The sequence below is a fragment of the Pristis pectinata genome, chromosome 5 (genome assembly GCF_009764475.1).
Source record: "Pristis pectinata isolate sPriPec2 chromosome 5, sPriPec2.1.pri, whole genome shotgun sequence".
Lineage (NCBI taxonomy): Eukaryota > Metazoa > Chordata > Chondrichthyes > Rhinopristiformes > Pristidae > Pristis > Pristis pectinata.
The window spans coordinates 40234809-40249662 of record NC_067409.1 but is presented as its reverse complement, the minus strand read 5'-3'; the positions used below and the strand labels follow the sequence as shown (position 1 = coordinate 40249662).

Sequence of the window (14854 nt, the reverse complement as noted above, 5' to 3'; positions counted from 1 at the left end):
GTTTTTTTGTTAGGGTTTTTAGTGTAAGGTTTAGATTTTTTAGTAAGTTTTTTAAGTAGTCGAGTGGGGGCTGGACTGCACAGGCGCGGCGTGGGCAGCTTAAAAAGCAAACAGCCTTGAGAGCGGGCAGCGTCGGAGCGGGCAGCGGAGTGAGTAGCAGCAGAGTGTTCTGGGCTTTGGCTCAAGGGGCTTCGGCACGAAGGGGCAAGGAGGGTAAGTAGCTGGTAAGTAGGTAAAGGCAAGGTTTAGCTTTTGGTCATTATAGATTTGTAGGTGGGACTAACTAGGGAAAAAAAAGGTAGTCAGATGGAGGACATGGTGGTGTGCTGCAGCTGTTTGATGTGGGAACTCGTGGACCTTGCTGCGGTCCAAGATGGCCACATCTGCAGTAAGTGCTTGAGGCTGGACGAACTTCGGCTCAGAGTTGATGAGCTGGAGTCGCAGCTACAAACACTGCGCAGCATAAGGGAGGGAGAGAGATTTGTAGACACGGTGCATCAGGTGACAGTCACCCCCCTTAGGGTAGGTACATCTGAGGTTCAGGAGGCAGATAGAATGGTGACGGTCAGGGGAGGGAAGAGGAAGAAGAAGTCAGGCAGGCAGACAGGACAGAGAGCCCCGGAGGCTGTTCCCCTCAGTAACAAGTTTTCTGCCTTGGAAGCTGTTGAGGGGGATGACCTGCAGGGGCCTAGCTGCAGTTACCAGGTCTCTGGCACTGGGACTGGTACTGCTGCTCAGAAGGGAAGGGTGGGAAAGAGACATGCGGTAGTGATAGGGGACTCGATAGTCAGGGAAACAGACAGGAGGTTCTGTGGCAGTGACCATGAATCCCGGATGGTATGTTGCCTCCCAGGTGCCAGGGTCCGGGATGTCACTGATCGGGTCCACAGAATTCTTGAGTGGGAGGGAGAGCAGCCAGAGGTTGTGGTCCATATTGGCACCAATGACATAGGTAGGAAGGGGGATGAGGTCCTGAAGAGTGAGTTCAGGGAGCTAGGCAGAAAATTGAGGAACAGGACCTCAAGGGTAGCAATCTCGGGATTGCTGCCAGTGCCACGTGATAGTGAAGGTAGGAATAGGAGGAGGTGGCAGATAAATGTGTGGCTGAGAAGTTGGTGCAGGAGGGAGGGTTTTAGATTTCTGGATCATTGGGATCTCTTCTCGGGAAGGTGGGACCTGTACAGAGAGGACGGGTTACACCCGAACCAGAAGGGGGCCAATATCCTTGCGGCGAGATTTGCTAGGGTGGTACAGGAGGGTTTAAACTAGTTTGTGAGGGGGAAGGGAACTGGAGGAGTAGGTCAGAGGAAGAAGGGAATGGGGAAAAGTTAGATCAAACAGGCAGAGAGGCTTTGGGGAAGGAGAAGCAGAATACAGGCTGTAAAAGTAGTAAGATAGATGGACTGAAGTGTGTTTACTTAAATGCAAGAAGTGTCAGGAATAAGGGGGATGAACTGAGGGCTTGGATAAGTATGGGGGACTATGATATCGTGGCTATTACTGAGACGTGGCTGACGTCAGGAGAGGAGTGGATATTGAATATTCCTGGTTTTCGGTGTTTTAAGAGGGATAGGGAAGGGGGGAGAAGAGGGGGAGGGGTGGCGATACTGGTCAGGGACACTGTTACGGCTGTGGAAAAGATGGATGTTGTAGAAGGATCATCTCTAGAGTCCGTATGGGTGGAGTTAAGGAACAAGAAAGGAGCAGTTACTCTACTAGGAGTATTCTATAGGCCCCCCGGTAGCAGTAGAGATATAGAGGAGCAGATTGGCAGGCAGTGTTTGGAGAGAAGCAGAAATAACAGGGTTATTATAATGGGAGACTTCAACTTCCCAAATATAGACTGGAACCTGCTTAGTGCCAAAGGTTTAGATGGGACAGAATTTGTTAAGTGTGTCCAGGAGGGATTCCTGATGCAGTATGTTGACAGGCCGACTAGAGGGAATGCCATGTTAGATCTAGTTTTAGGAAATGAACAGGGACAGGTGAAGGATCTATTGGTGGGTGAGCATTTGGGGGACAGTGACCATTGCTCCATAACCTTTAAAATTGTCATGGACAGGGACAGGTGCAGAGAGGACAAGAGGTTTTTCAATTGGGGAAGGGCTAACTACGAGGCTATAAGGAGAGAACTTGGGAGTGTAAATTGGGATGTCCTTTTTGAAGGAAAATGTACCATGGGGATGTGGTCGATATTCAGGGATCTTATGCAGGATGTTAGAGATAAATATGTCCCGGTGAGGCAGAGAAGGAATGGCAGGGTGAAGGAACCGTGGGTGACGAGAGAGGTGGAACGACTTGTTAGGGAGAAGAAGGTAACATACGTGAGGTATAAGCAGCAAGGTTCAGACAGGGCCCGTGAGGAATATAGGGTAGCGAGGAAGGAACTTAAAGGGCTGAGGAGAGCTAGAAGGGGACATGAAAAGGCTTTGGCTAGTAGGGTTAAGGAAAATCCCAAGACCTTTTTCCAGTACGTGAAGGGTAGGAGGATGGCTAGGGTGAAGGTAGGTCCGATTAAGGACAAAGGTGGGAGAATTTGCCTGGAGGCGGCGGAAGTGGGAGAAGTTCTCAATGAGTACTTCTCTTCGGTATTCACCAGGGAGAGGGGTCTTGATGATGCGGAAGGGAGTGCTGGTAGGGGTAATGTTCTCGAGGTTGTTGATATCAAGAGAGAGGATGTGTTGAAGTTGTTAAATAATATTAAGACAGATAAATCTCTGGGGCCTGACGGGATTTTCCCCAGGCTGCTTCGAGAGGCTAGGGAGGAGATTGCTGAACCGCTGGTAGGGATCTTTGAGTCCTCGTTGTCTACGGGGGTGGTGCCGGAGGATTGGAGGGTTGCGAATGTGGTCCCCTTGTTCAAAAAAGGTAATAGGGATAGGCCAGGGAATTATAGACCGGTGAGTCTCACGTCTGTGGTGGGTAAGCTGTTAGAAAGGATTCTAAGGGATAGGATTTATGAACACCTTGAGAATCATGGACTGATTAGGGACAGCCAGCATGGCTTTGTGAAGGGAAGATCTTGCCTCACAAGCCTGATAGAGTTCTTTGAGGAGATGACCAGGAAGATTGATGAGGGCAGTGTGGTGGATGTGGTTTACATGGATTTTAGTAAGGCGTTTGATAAGGTTCCTCATGGTAGGCTTCTTCAGAAGGTCAGAGGCCGAGGGATCCAAGGAAGCTTGGCTGTGTGGATTAGGAATTGGCTTGCATGTAGAAAGCAGAGGGTTGTGGTGGAGGGAGTGCCCTCGGATTGGAAGGCAGTGACTAGTGGTGTCCCGCAGGGATCGGTTCTGGGACCTCTACTTTTTGTGATATTTATAGATGACTTAGATGAGGGGGTGGAGGGCTGGGTTAGTAAGTTTGCGGACGACACTAAGATAGGCGGTGTTGTGGATAGTGTGGAGGGCTGTCGGAGCTTACAGAGGGATATTGATAGGATGCAGAGCTGGGCTGACAAGTGGCAGATGGAGTTCAATCCGGAGAAGTGTGAGGTGGTACACTTTGGAAGGACAAACTCCAGGGCAGAGTACAGGGTAAACGGCAAGGTACTTGGCAGTGTGGAGGAGCAGAGGGATCTGGGGATTCATATTCACAGTTCGTTGAAAGTTGCCTCACAGGTGGAAAGAGCAGTTAAGAAGGCCAATGGGATGTTGGCTTTCATAAGTCGCGGGATTGAGTTTAAGAGCTGCGAGGTTATGATGCAGCTTTACAAAACTCTAGTTAGGCCACACTTAGAGTACTGTGTTCAGTTCTGGTCGCCTCATTATAGGAAGGATGTGGAGGCGTTGGAGAGGGTGCAGAGGAGATTTACCAGGATGGTGCCTGGATTGGAGAGTATTGAATATGAGGAGAGGCTTAAGGTGCTAGGGCTTTATTCACTGGAAAGGAGGAGGATGAGAGGAGACATGATAGAGGTATATAAAATGTTGAGAGGAATAGATAGAGTAGACAGTCAGCGCCTCCTTCCCAGGGCACCAATGCTCAAGACGAGAGGTCATGGCTTTAAGGTTATGGGTGGGAGGTTCAGGGGAGATGTCAGAGGGAGGTTTTTCACCCAAAGAGTGGTTGGTGCATGGAATGCACTGCCTGGGGTGGTGGTGGAGGCAGATACATTGAACAGGTTCAAGAGCTTGTTGGATAGGCATATGGAGGAACGTGAGATAGAGGGATATGCGGGAGGAAGGGGTTAGGTAGTGTGAGGGTGGTCTGATGGACGGCACGACACGGTGGGCCGAAGGGCCTGTTTTGTGCTGTATGGTTCTATGGTTCACTCAACAGGTCAAGCAGCATCAGTAGGGTGAGAAATAGCACTGATGTTTTGGGTCAAGGACCCCTCATTAGTGTTGGAAAAGTGAGAAAACGAACACAAGTCGTAGAAGAGGAGGGGTGGAGGTAATGGGAGAATATCTGTTATAGGGTTTAGCCAAAATTGTCAAGGTAACAATTACTTTAAAATCTGGTAGATAGCGACGAGATAGAGAAAAACAACTTGAAGCTGCTGTTTGGCCACATCCATATGGAGAGAGCAGGAAAGAAGAAAGAAAGAAATTGAAACCAAGAAATTCAGCCATATATGTGTGGAGAGAGAAGAAAATTCAATATTAAATCTTAAGGGCTTCATGTACCAGGAAGGAAGATGAGGTACTCTTCCTCAAATTTGCATTGAGCATCATTGGAACAATATAGTAGGCCAAAGACAGAGGTCAGAGTGGGGTGAAAAAATAAACGTGTTTCTGAAAGCTCAAGTTGTCCTTGAGGACTGAACAGAGATGTTTTGCAAAATGGTCACCCAGTTGGCATTTGGTTTCTCTGGTATAGAGGAAGCCACATTATGAGCACGAAACACAGTACATTAGAACGGTACTGTGAACAACTATTGGAATTGTTGAAATCTTTTTCATCCTGCAAAATCTGATGGTTAGTTTAAATCAAAATTTGTTGAGTTTCAGTAAAAATTCTGACGTTTTTACACATCAAGCTTGCATACTAAATAAGGAGATACTTTTTGAAGTCTCAAGCTTGCATACTAAATAAGGAGATACTTTTTGAAGTCTCAATGGATTTTGCTTGTTTTAACTTGCATGGAATGGCTTACTTCTTTGAGCGTGTTTTGCGCTGTAATAGAATGAAAGCCAGCTCCTAATATTTCAATTTAAATGTGCTTGATGATATTGATAGCCACCAGGGTATTCACGTATACAGTTGTTTGAATTCAGAACTATCCTAACAGAGTATGTTTACATTTATTTTGTTACTGACAATAAACTGACAGTATTAAAGAAGCTCTTCCACTATCAGCTGAAGCCACAGATGCCAAGAAAAGAAGTGGTTTTCACAGGTGCCTTCAGTGGCAAAAGACCTTTCAGAATCTGCAATGGCTATATTTGGAGGCTGCTGCAGCTGAGTAGCTTAGCTTGGTCATGCATGCCCATACAGAGGACTTGCTAGCTTCTATGGATATTTGACCAATATTAGAGAAGATACGGTGACACGATTGTACACATTTATCCAGAAGGAACACCTGCATTTATATAACCCACAAATTTTAATTGCAGTTTAATATCTAATGCAACCACAACCTATAGCTGTTTTTTTGAAGAACTGCTTCCTGGAACTGTTTCTACAAGATAAATGTGCTACAAATGACCAGTTCTAAACTACTAAGTTAACTTAGACACACAGGAGATTGCAGATGCTGGAATCTGGAGCAACATAAAAAGTGCTGGAGGAACTCAGCAGGTCAGGCAGCATCTATGGAGGGAAGTGGGCAAGCACTGGGTAACGAAGGAGTGACTCTGAACAATAATGGTGTGATCAGCCTTTATATAGGCTGTAAAGAGATTATTAGCTTCCAGACCACAAATGTATAATTTTGGTCTGAAATGCTGACTATCCACTTCTCTCCATGGATGCTGCCTGAACTGCTGAGTTCCTCCAGCACTTTGTGTGCACTCCAGCACACTTTGTGTGTTGCCACTAAATTAACTCTTGTTTAATAACTCCAAATCAGATATACTAATTTGAATATTACAAGGTCTGCAATATGTTATTAACAAAAGGAAAACATGATGTGTTTTTGGTGAGTAAGTAATCTTTTTCTGATCTAGAGAGAGAAGGTATTGGTTATATTTTGACGTGATACTATGCTAATTTTTTGCCCTCAAACTCTTGCTTTATTGCCAGGAGAAGATGGATCTGGTAAAACCACTTTAATAGCAAAACTACAAGGAGTGGAGGACTACAAGAAAGGACGAGGAATGGAGTTCTTGTACCTGGATGTTCATGATGAAGATATTGATGGTGAGTACTGTTCCGTGGTTGGAATTTTTCTTCTATTAATTTTATGTGCTTGGATACTCTTGATGATATTTTTCCTTTTATATATAAAAAAAAATTATACATTTGTGGTCTGGAAGCTAATAATCCCTTTACAGCCTTTATAAAGGCTGATCACACCATTATTGTTCAGAGTCACTCCTTCGTTACCCAGATCAATGGGATTGCCATACTTCAAGTAAAAACATCTTCAGCAATGGCTTCTCCTTCAGGCCTTGAGCGTTACCCTTGGAGTCTGCCACATATCCTCTGTTCACTCTAGTCCTCTATTAAAATACTACCTCTTGGCAATATATTATTGTTTTCACTCAGCCCCTCTCCTTGCCAGCATCCCGGGTTATGAATTTTCTTAAGAATGGAACCCTGTGATAACCTGGGGACTGCCTGTACTAGCCTCCACATATAGTGGCCACCAGCCAAATTGAGCTTGCTTTTGTTTGAGGTACTCGACACAACATCTCCTTGTTTCCTATAATTTTAGGCATTTTATTGTTGGTCTTTTCCAAGCATATCAGATGGACTTGCTTAGGAGATAAGATGTGTTTAGAAGATGTATGCACTTAGTACAATTAACACAAAGTCTGAAATGGGGGGGAAAAATCCAGAAATTGTTGTTAAACTACGGAGTTGATTTATGTTTCTCTTATGAGTTACTGAAAGCTCCTGACAGTTTTCCCTAACAGGATTGAATAGTGAATGATTTTGTGATGAGAGGTTTAGGTAAAAGTGATGTAAATCATTTTTGTTTATTTTCCTCCTTATGGACTCTGTACTAACAGATCACACTCGCTGCAATGTTTGGATCTTGGATGGTGACACTTACCATAAGGGTCTCCTGAAGTTTGCAGTTACCACTGATAATGTAAAAGATACTCTACTTATGCTGGTGGTGGATATGTCTCGGCCTTGGATGGTTATGGATTCATTACAGAAGTGGGCCAATGTTGTTCAAGAACACCTTGACAAATTGAAAATACCACCAGAGGAAATGAAAGAAATGGAACAGAGTTGTAAGTACAGTGCTGAATGGACATGAAGGATGTAAAAATTGATTACTGACATTATAGATCCTCAAGAGCTTTTGTATAACATTTAAAACATATCCATGTAGACCTGTATTTTCTATAATTAGACAAATGTATTGAATGTGATTAACGCAAAGCCTGTGGCAGCAGAATGTATTTTAACGATATTTTAAAACTCTATTTTCTTCCTCCACATAATTAGAATTGGAAACCAGGAAACAAATACAACTTTGTTAATCTCCAGTGGTTCAAAAAATACTGCAGCTGAGGTGGTGAATTTTGCTTCAGTATTTATCTAAGGTGTCAATACTCATGAACTAAAATTGATAGATTGATAGCTGTAAGTTGAGCAAGAAAATTACATTTACTATTTTGGTGACATTACAATATGCATTTTAACTTTGGGCCAGGAAGAGCAAGTCTTAAATTTGTGATATTGAAGTAAGCCATGTTTATTGTACAGCGTCTATAGTATTGACATTGCATAATGAACATTACCTTGATATATGCAATATATCTTTTAACTTTTGAGGAAAAGGGAATTAAGTAGGCTTCTAAGTATGTTAAATTCAAGGTTGTTGTTTTTCAATACGAGGATTTTTTGCAAATGGTCATTACTGCAAACTGCAGGTCAGAGTTTTATCGAACTGATAACTGTCATTCATATTATTTTTGTGCAGCCTACATCAGTGGTTTATAAAAACATGAGGCAACATAGCTTCAGCTATCTCTTCACAGTAGTTAACCATTTTCATCAGGAGCTACAAACTCTTGGATTATTGTAACCTCTGAGTTATTTATACGTATTCTGTAAAAAATAAAAGTCAGAAGTCTGCTGAGTTGAAAATTAAAATGCATATTGGATATCAAACCAGGAACAACGATCAGATGGTTGTTTTATAATAATGATGCTTTAGCCTTTCTATCAATAGTACTAAATACACCTTGCCTAAATAATAAACACAGTATAAAGATGACCTTTGCCATTTCTGAAATTTATCTTTGTAATCTGCCAGCTCTTTCCTAAGGGGAGAAAAATAGTATTTTTTCAAATTATGTCTCTTAAAATTTGTTTAATTAAAACAAAGGTTTCCATTATATATAGATATATTATTTTAAAATTGTACTGTGGCATTTGAGTATCTTGCCTTTTTTTTCATGGTTGCAAAACGTTTACCTCTTGTGAGAAGTTATAGAAGATGAAGGAAGAGGAAAGGCTTGTGGTATATAATCTTCCAAAAATGGATCCTGGATGAATCCTGGAAATTACAGAACAATGAGTCTCGTGTCAGTCATAGAGAAACTAATGGAGAGGATTCTTAGTGATATGATTTATGAGCATTTGGAGAAGCATGGTCTAATTAGGGACAGTCAGCATAGTTTTGTGCAGGCAGGTCATGTCTGACTAATCTCACTGAGTTTTTTGAGAAGGTAACGAAGGTGATTGATGAAGGTAGAGCAGTGAATGTTATATACTTGGATTTTAGTAGGGTATTCGACAAGGTCCCGCATGGTAGGCTCATCCAGAGAATTAGGATGCATGGGATCCATGGTGACTAGGCTGATTGGATCCAAAATTGGCTTGCTATAAGAGAACTAAGGGTAGTGATGGATGGATCTTATTTTGGCTGGAGGTTTGTGACTAGTGGTGTTCCACAGGGATCTGTAGTGGGACAGATATGTTGTTTGCCATGTATATAAATAATTTGGATAAAAATGTGGTAGGGTGGGTGAGTAAGGCATGCTTGCCTTCACTAGTCAAGGCAGTGAGTTCAAGAGCCAGGAAGTTATGTTACAGCTTTATTAAACTCAGGTTAGGCCACATTTAGAGTATTGTGTTCAATTCTGGTGCCTCATTATAGAAAAGATATGGAGGCTTTGGAGAGGGTACAGAGGAGGTTTACCAGGATGCTACCTGGTTTGGAGGACGTGTGCTATGAGGAGAGGTTGGACAAGCTGAGGCTGTTTTCTCTAGAGAAGCTGAGGGGAGATTTTGATAGAGCTTTATAAAATTATGCAAAGTGTAGATAGAGTAGACTGCCAGTATCTTTTCCAGGATTGAAGTGTTTAGTACTAGAGGGCATGTATTTTAGGTTAAGGTGGGGGGGGGGGGGGAAAGTACAAAAGAGATGTGCAAGGCAAGTTTTTTTTTTACACATTGGTGGGGGCCTGGAATACACTGCCAGGGGATGGAGATAGAAGCAGATAGCATAGGAGCATTTAAGAGACTCTTAGATGGGCACATATGATGAGAAGGGAGGGATAAGGTGGATGTGCAGGGAAGAGGGATTCGATTAATTAGGAGTCATTGATTTAATTAGTTTGGCACAACATTGTGGGCCGAAGGGCCTGTCCAGTGCTGTACTGTTCTATGTTCCTTGTACTTGGCAGTTTTCACTTCAAATTGTTTGGCCATGTCTAACCTAAGAGGACTGAATCCAACATATAGCTTCCTTGGGAAGGTCACCTTAATGCTGGTTATAACTGAGTGTGCAAATTTCGGGGCCTCCACGCATTCCACGAAATTAGTCTAGCAACAACCACCGCTGGTCTGCTTTTCTTTTTAGCAGAGCAAAGGGCAAAATCTCCAAACAGTAGTATTAATGCCTTTTGATATTCAGTCATTCTGACACTAGTTCTAGAGGTATCCCAAAGCGCTGTGAGACTAGATGTCGTGGTATTGCAAGTCACCATGTAGCCTGGATTAATAGGAAATACGTAAAGAATATACCTCAAAGTGCTTTACTGTCTTTAGTCTTGGCAACATTCAACACGTAGAAAGAGAGGAAATTTTTAGTGGTATGAACACTATAAAATACAGTACCACCTCTTTGTGCTGCAACTTGGATCTCCAATTTATCATCATTCTCTTGGTTTGTAATTGCCTTTGCTTCAGTTTAAACCTCCATTATTCTGAATGCAAACCCATTTGCAAGAAATTCTAGTTTGTCAATCCAATCCTCCCACAGCTTCCAAGTCATTAAAATATTTGCTTCATAAAATGTGGATGGAACTCTTGAAAATATTTATTTAAAAAATAAGATACCCTGGTAACTTACAGTCATATAGTAGTTCCTGCAATGTTCCATCAAAAAAATTCAGCACATCTTGATCTCAGCCATTACATTTGGCCTAAAATTTGGGGAGTTGGTAGGTGGTGGAGGAAATTGTGATTTGGTGACAATGACAAAGTTGGCCAGAAACTCTATATTTAAAAAAAATAGTTTCTACAGTTTTTTTTTTACATAATAAAAGTTAATGAGTGTTGGTTCCATAGAAATTGACTCCTGGGAATTAATAATGGAAAATATTGAGATGGCAGATGAATTAAATGCATATTTTGCATCCATCTTCACAACAGACGATACAAGTAACATCCTCGGTATTACCAGTAAGTCGAGAATTGGAAGGGAGAAACTTGGGGAAAATTACAATCATCAGGGCAGATGTACTGAGCAAGTTGTTGGAGCTGCAGACTGACAGGTCTCCTGCTCATGATGAATTTCATCTTGGGCTGTTAAAGGAAGTGGCTGGTGTTGAAGTTTGAATGCATTGATTTTAATTTTCCAATATTCATTAGTTTTGGTGAAGATTCCATTAGATTGGAAGGTAGCAGTTGTAATTCCTTTATTCAAAAAGGGAGGGAGACTAAAAGCAGCAAAGTACAAGCCAGTTAGCTTAACATCTGACATTGGAAAAATATTAGAAGCTGTTTTTAAAGTATTACAGCAGGGCACTTACAAACATTCAATGTAAGCAGGTAAGGTTAACGTGGTTTTGTGAAAAAACCAGTTTGAATAACTTACTGCAGTTCTTTGGAAAAAGTAACATGCTATGAAGGTACGATTTTTCTTTTTCTTTTTCTGGTTAACTAGATATGACTAGTGGTGTGCCACAGGTGGTACTGGCACCTTGACTTTTTACATTTGATATGAACAATTTGGATGAAGGCACCGAAGGAACAGCTGCTAAATTTGCCAATGCCAGCAAAGATTGGCAGGGTAGTAAGTTGTGATGAAGACAGAAGGAGGTTACTAAGAGATTGAGAGTAATTAAGTGAGTGGCAAAGATCTGGCAACAGAGTACAAGGAGGGAAAATGTGAAATTATCCATTTTGGAAGGGGGGGGGAATAAAAGCATACGACCTCAATGGCCAGAGATTGCAAAGCTCTGAGATGCAGAGGGATCTGGGTGTTCTAGCGCATGATTCCCATGTTCCCTTTAAACTAACCAGGGCCCCTTTAACTGCACTCCCTGTAAAGTTGCCAGGGCCCTGGTTAAACCTGCTGAGTTTGCTGGAAAATTTATTATACTCTGTTACATTTTTTTAAAACTAAATTTAGTGTGTTGGAGTATTAATTGGAATAACATCCAATAGTTAAATGTCGTGCAGCACAGAAGCAGGCTCTTTGGCCCACCTAGACCATGCCGACCTTTTTGCCCATCTACACTAATCCCCATTTGCCAGCATAAGGACTGGTGGACACAGGGACCACAACTCTTTGCAATATATGTCAATGACTTGGCAGAAGGAAGCAACTGTACAGTGGCCAGATTTGCAGATGACTCAAGTTGTGTGGAAAATACAAATAGTTCACAAATGAAATAAAATGTGAAGTTGAAAAACACTATATGATGCCAGAGGAACTCAGCAGGCCAGGCAGAATCTGTGGAGCAAAGCAGGTGGTCAACGTTTCGCTTGCTTTTCTCCACGGATTCTGCCTGGCCTGCTGAGTTCCTCCAGCCATCATAGTGTTTTTCATCTAGATTCCAGCATCTGCAGTCCTTTGTTTCTCTAAAATGAGAAGTTGTTCATTCTGGAAGGAAGAAAACATTTGAACTTTAGCAAAGCCTTCGATAAGGTCCTGCATAGTAGGCTGGTCTGGAAGGTTAGGTCCCGTGGAATCTGGGGAGAGCTAGTTCGGTGGTTTCAAAATTGTTTTGAAGATAGGAAGCAGATGGTGGTGGTTGAAGGTTGTTTCTCAGAATGGAGGCCGGTGACTAGTGGTGTGCCGCAGGGGTTGGTGTTGAGACCCTTGTTATTCATGTAAATGATTTGGATGCAAATACACAAGGCTTATCAGTAAGTTTGCGGATGACATGAAATTAGGAGATGTTGTTAATAGTGAAGAAGTTTATCGTAGATTACAGGGGGACCTTGATCAGTTAGAGAAGTGGACTGAGGAGTGGCAAATGGATTCCAATACAGATAAGTGTGAGGAGATGCATTTTGGAAAGTCAAACCAGCGTAGGACTTGTACTATGTATGACAGGGCACTAGGGAGTGTAATGGGACGGAGGGACCTAGGAGTACAAGTGTAGTTTGTTGAAAGAGACGTCACAGGTAGACAGGTTGCTGAAAAAGACACTTGGCATGTTGGCCTTCATCAGTCAAGGCATTGAGTATGGGAGTTGGGACATTTTGTTGCAGTTGTATAAGCCATTGGTGAGGCCACACTTGGAGTACCGTATACATTTTGGTCACCCTGTTACAGGAAAGATGTGGTTAAACTGGAAAGAGTGCAGAAAAGATTTACGAGGATGTCGCCAGGACTAGAGGGCCTGAGTTATAGGGAGAAGTTGGCCAGGCTAGGTCTTTATTCCTTGGAACGTAGGAAGAGGGGCAACCTTATAGAAATGTTTTAGATTATGAGAGGTGTAGATAAGGTGGATGGTAACAGTCTTTTCCCCAGGGTAGTGGAGTCCAAAACTAGTGGGCATAGATTTAGGCTGAGAGGGAAAAGATATAAAAGGGACTTGAGGGGCAACTTTTTCAGGCAGAGGGTGGTGAGTGTATAGAACGAGCTGCCAGAGGAAGTGGTTGAGGCAGATACAATAGTATCATTTAAGAAGCACTTGGATAGGTACGTGGAGGGGCGGGGCTTAGAGGGATATGGGCCAAATGCAGGAAATTGGGACTAGGTGGGTGGGCACTGTGGTCAGCATGGACTCGTTGGGCTGAAGGGTCTGTATCCATGCTGTATTACTCTATGACTCTAAAAGAACAGTATTATTCAGATGGAGAAAAATTGCAGAGAGCTGCAACACAAAGGGTTTTGGGGGGGTGGTGGGGAACGTTCTTGTGCATGAACCACAGAACCCTGTATTCTTTAATGCCTTGCCTATTTAAGTGTCTGTCCAAATGCCTCAAAGTCCAAAAGTAGTAATTATATCTGATTCCGCCATCTTTTCTGGTAGTCCCTAAAATTTGCCAGTCTGGGACCATGAAAGTCCTGAGCATGTTGGATTAAGAGAATTTTACTGTACCTGCTGCACCTGTTGTGCTAGTTAGGAGCAAATGTTGGCCACTCAGCCTTCAAGCCTGCTCTGCCATTGAATACAGTCATGGCTGATCCCATATCTTAACACCATATTCCCATTCTTTTCCCTTACCCCTTGATGACTTTTGTTTCTGGAAATCTATCTACTTTCTTAAATGTATTCAGATTCTGCTTGTGGTAGAGAATTTCACAGATGCATCACACTCTGAGTGAAGAACATTCTCATCTCAGTCCTAAATGTCTTATTGCCAATCCTGAGACTGTGACCCTTGTTCTGGAACCCCAGCCAGGGGAAACATCTTCCTGGCATCCAGTCTTTTGAGCCCTGTAAGAACTTCATACATTTCAATGAAATCCCCTGTCATTCTTCTAAATTCTAGTGAATACAGTCAACCCAATTTCCCTCTTCATATGACAGTTGTGCTATCCCAGGAGTCAGTCTGATGAACCTTCACTGCAAATATGGTTCGACAAGGAGACCAAAATTGCACACAGTACTTAAGGTCTGTCTCACCAAGGCCCTGTATAATTCCAGTAAGGCATCCTTGGTCTTGTATACAAAACCTCTTGCACTGAAGACACGTACCATTTGCTGCATCAGTATCCAGAATTGAGGTTACAGTCAGATCAGCCATGGTTTTATTGAATAACAGAAAAATTTTGAGGGGCTGAGTGGCCTACTGCTTTTCTATATTTTTAAAAATAAATCACAACATAATATAGTTGCTTTCTTGTCACCCTTTTTGGAAAGTACCCATGTTTTAGAAGATTGAGATTAGAAGTAACAGATGTCAAACAGTAGGACAACATAAGTCTATTTAAATTTGTTGTCGATGAAAAATAGATGTGATGTTTGCTGTAAGATTCAAATTTCAGCACTTCTTGCCAAGTTCACCACATGATTTCATAGTGCAAGGAGCTTGGTGTTTGCATGTGCTGTTTAAGGTTATAACAGATCAGATCAACAATTAAAGTATAAGAAAATCAACCTCCAAAATTTTCCCAGCCATTGCCCTGATCGCCATTTCTGCCAATAACCCCTTACCACCATTTCCCCCACCAATCTTTTTGAGGCTGGAGATGACAACAAAGTTAATACTTGCACTGCCATTCAGTGAGATCGTGGCTGGTCTTTTATGTCATTGCTAATTTCCTGCACTAGCCCCATAACCCATGATTCTCTTGATGTTTAAAAATCTATCAATCAAT

At 42.4% G+C, this 14854-nt stretch overlaps 1 protein-coding gene across 1 annotated transcript in view; it reads left to right on the top strand.

The window, feature by feature from the left end:
• LOC127570793 (cytoplasmic dynein 1 light intermediate chain 1-like) overlaps positions 1 to 14854 on the top strand; it is a 58981-nt gene that overhangs the window by 7295 nt on the left and 36832 nt on the right. The window contains exons 3-4 of the mRNA XM_052016625.1: positions 6187 to 6303; positions 7119 to 7349. Coding sequence (XP_051872585.1) covers positions 6187 to 6303; positions 7119 to 7349 — 348 coding nt within the window. The remainder of the gene's footprint in view (positions 1 to 6186; positions 6304 to 7118; positions 7350 to 14854) is intronic.